The following is a 2,910-nucleotide window of genomic DNA, read 5'->3' on the forward strand; positions in this document are numbered from 1 at the left end:
TGAACAGCAGGGACCAGCTCTGACGCCAGTGTCCATCCCGGGTCCTGGTCAGACCACAAACCACAACGTCACCCATTTCCCCTGTCCCTAATCCCTTCCGGGATGAATCAGGTCCCATGAAAACATCGAGGGACCGGTTGGGGCGCAGGTGCCCGCGGGCTGGGCGCTCCCTCGGGTTCTCCGGTGCATCCTGGTGCTGCCGCATCCGGCATCCCGACACGTGCCGGCGGCTTAGCCCTGCCAGCCCCGCTGCAAGCCTGGGCTGGCTCCGTCAGCCCCTTCCCCACCTCTCCTGTGCCAGGTACCCGGTGGTGGCCGCCCCGCGTCCCCTGAGGAGGGGATGACAGCCAGGGCTGCATGGCGAGGGCTCGGTCGTGGGGCACACAGGGCTTAGACAGGGGTCAGGCAGAGACGTGGGGACACACATGGACACACACGGAGCCCCTCTCCCCACCGTTCCAGCGGGAGCTTCCACATCAGGCGGCAGTGAACAGGTAAGGACAGCACTCGGGAGCACGGCACGGGAAGAGCCCCAGAGCCTCCCGCGCTGCCCCCGGCCCGAGCAGAGCCCCCAGTCCCGGTTCTCCCTGTCCCGGGACCTTCTGGGCTACTCCAGGAGGGCCGCCCGGACCGTGCAGTGCGAGCGGGCACCGGGAGAGGGACCCACCGCCCCGTCCGCGCCGCGCTCCAGCACTGGGAGGACGGGCGGTGGAGGAGACACCAGTGAGGACGATGAAGGGGACCCATCCAAGGATGGACAAGTTAATCCACAGACACCCAGAGCCCCTGCCCCCCCTACGTGTCCCCTGCTGCTGTCACAGCCAGGACAGGGGTGGACAGGCGAAGCAGTGTCCTGGTAGCCCAAGTCACCTGTCCCCTGCACAGGCCCTGCCAGGGGATCTGCTGGGCTGGGAAAGCACGAGTGGGCACGTGGACACACATGGACCCGCTCGCGGCTGTGACCGTGCCTGTAAACACGCAAACACAGAGGGTGTGCAGAGCCTCACACGCCCGTGCCTGGGGCTGCTCAACACCTTCCAGCCCCAAATCCCTTGACTGCGAGACCCTGGGGAGGGGGAGGCGCCTAAAGGGTCCCACCAGAGCAACAAGAGCCCCTCCAGGCACCCCAGCCTGCCAGGCCCGTAGGGAGGTCTGAACAGATCTGGAACAGGAGGCTGTGAGATCCTTGGGGTGTTTGTGAGTCACAGGGAAGCTCAGGTAAGGGCAGCTGCCCGGGGCACCCCCAGCCCTCGGGGTTGCACAATCCCTGATGCAATTTCCTTGTCCCAAGCGGTTGTCTGTCCCCACAGGCAGGGGCTGCACCATGAAGAGCAAGAACCACAGGGGCGGGGCCACAGAGAGAAGCACCCCAGGATTTTTATCTGCTCTCCCCTGTAAAGGGATCAATCCCTACACAATCACCCCTGTAATCCCCCAGTCCTGACACAGCAACAATTGTGGAAGCCTTGGAAAGGTTGCTGGGTGCAGGTGGCCCAGCCGGGAAGGGGAGTGAAGGGAATTCCGGGCTGCGAACACACCAGTGTCCAAGGAGATGGGGAAGCCACACTCCCATCTGGGCACAGAACCCCACAGCTGGCTCATAGCACTGTCCCCTCTGTGTCATCATCCCATCAAGGTGCCTAATCAGGGGAAGATGCATCCCAGTGCTGCTGCATTAGCTCACCACAGAAGATAGAGTGCGAACAAGCTTTCCTCCTGTGTCTGACCCTCAGCACCCCACGTTTGAGCCCAGGGAGTGAAAACCCACGGGAACTACTGGGAGAGGCTCTGTGGGGGTAATGCTGGGACACAGGGAATTGGGACCAGCCTGTGAGGAACCCCTTCCCCAGCACCACCACAGGGTCCCAGACCCTGTATCCCCCAACATACCCACCCAGCCCACAGTGGTCTGCACAAGTTGCCCCCCTCCCGTTAAATGGGGCACAAACCCCCGGCTTAAACACGCCCAAAACGCAGGGGAAGGGGTGTGAGGGGCAGGAAGAAAACGCACGTGTGGTCATCAGGGCTTGTTTAATAACAAAACTCCAGCTATTGTAGAACAATATTCTCCAGCATCATTGTAATATACAATACGGGGAATGCTCTCAGCAATCTGAGAAGGAAGGATCCGGCCCACAGCACCCCCTGCCCAGGCTGCGGGGGGACCCCAAGGGCAGCCCCGCTGGGGAGTCAGGGATGCGGGTGAGCAGCGGTGCTCGGAGATGGGGTCCCGGGGACGATGTCCGTGGTGGGACCGGGATCCCGGGGATGATGTCCATGGTGGGACCGGGATCCTGGGGATGACGTCCATGGTGGGTCCAGAGCGGTCTCAGCGGCAGAGGATCCGATCGGCAGCGGGAATGCACGGAGCCTGCGGGAAAGGGACACGAAGCGGCCGGTGAATACCTGCAGGAGGGCGCCGGAGAGGGCAGGGATGGAAAGGGGGCAGGAGGAAGGGACCCCCCCGGGAAGGAGAGGACGCGATGCAGATCGTGGGAAGGAGATTTCAAGGAAGCGCGGGTCTGAGCCGGTGCCGTGGGGTCCGCACTCACCTCGGGGGAGTCCCCAGCAGCGGCGGGGCGGGGGGGGCCGCACTGCAGCTCCAGCTGCAGGTCCCAGATGTAGTCGATAACGTGCTGCAGCAGCTCCACCTTGGAGACTCGCCGGTGCCGCGGCAGCGTCGGGACCAGCGCCCGGAGCCGCGAGTAGCAGCCCTTCATATCGTACAGCAGCGCGGCGGCCGCCTGCTCCGCCACCACCGGGGACACACCCGGGCCCGGCCCGCAGCGGGCGGCTTCCCCGGGCCGCACCGCCTTCAGCGGGCCGCCGGCGCCCGCGGGCAGCGGCGAAGAAGCGACAGCGGCGACCTTCATGGCGAGAGGCTGCGAGCGCGGCGGGCAGAACGGGGAC

At 64.8% G+C, this 2,910-nt stretch overlaps 1 protein-coding gene across 1 annotated transcript; it reads right to left on the minus strand.

Moving 5' to 3' along the window:
- Positions 1–2,012: 2,012 nt before the first annotated feature.
- Positions 2,013–2,910, minus strand: ID1 (inhibitor of DNA binding 1). The gene is made up of 2 exons (XM_053958787.1): positions 2,553–2,910; positions 2,013–2,371 (listed from the first exon to the last, which is right to left on the minus strand). Exons 1-2 carry the CDS (start codon positions 2,871–2,873, stop codon positions 2,330–2,332), a joined length of 363 nt encoding a protein of 120 aa, XP_053814762.1. The 5' UTR covers positions 2,874–2,910; the 3' UTR covers positions 2,013–2,329.

This window comes from Vidua chalybeata, chromosome 17, assembly GCF_026979565.1.
Source record: "Vidua chalybeata isolate OUT-0048 chromosome 17, bVidCha1 merged haplotype, whole genome shotgun sequence".
NCBI lineage: Eukaryota > Metazoa > Chordata > Aves > Passeriformes > Viduidae > Vidua > Vidua chalybeata.

Coding starts and splice junctions, on each gene's coding strand:
- ID1 (XM_053958787.1), bottom strand. CDS start 2,873: ATGAAGGTCGCCGCTGTCGCTTCTTCGCCGCTGCCCGCGGGCGCCGGC. Junction 2,372..2,552: donor CTGCTGGGGACTCCCCCGAG/GTGAGTGCGGAC, acceptor CCTTTCCCGCAG/GCTCCGTGCATTCCCGCTGC.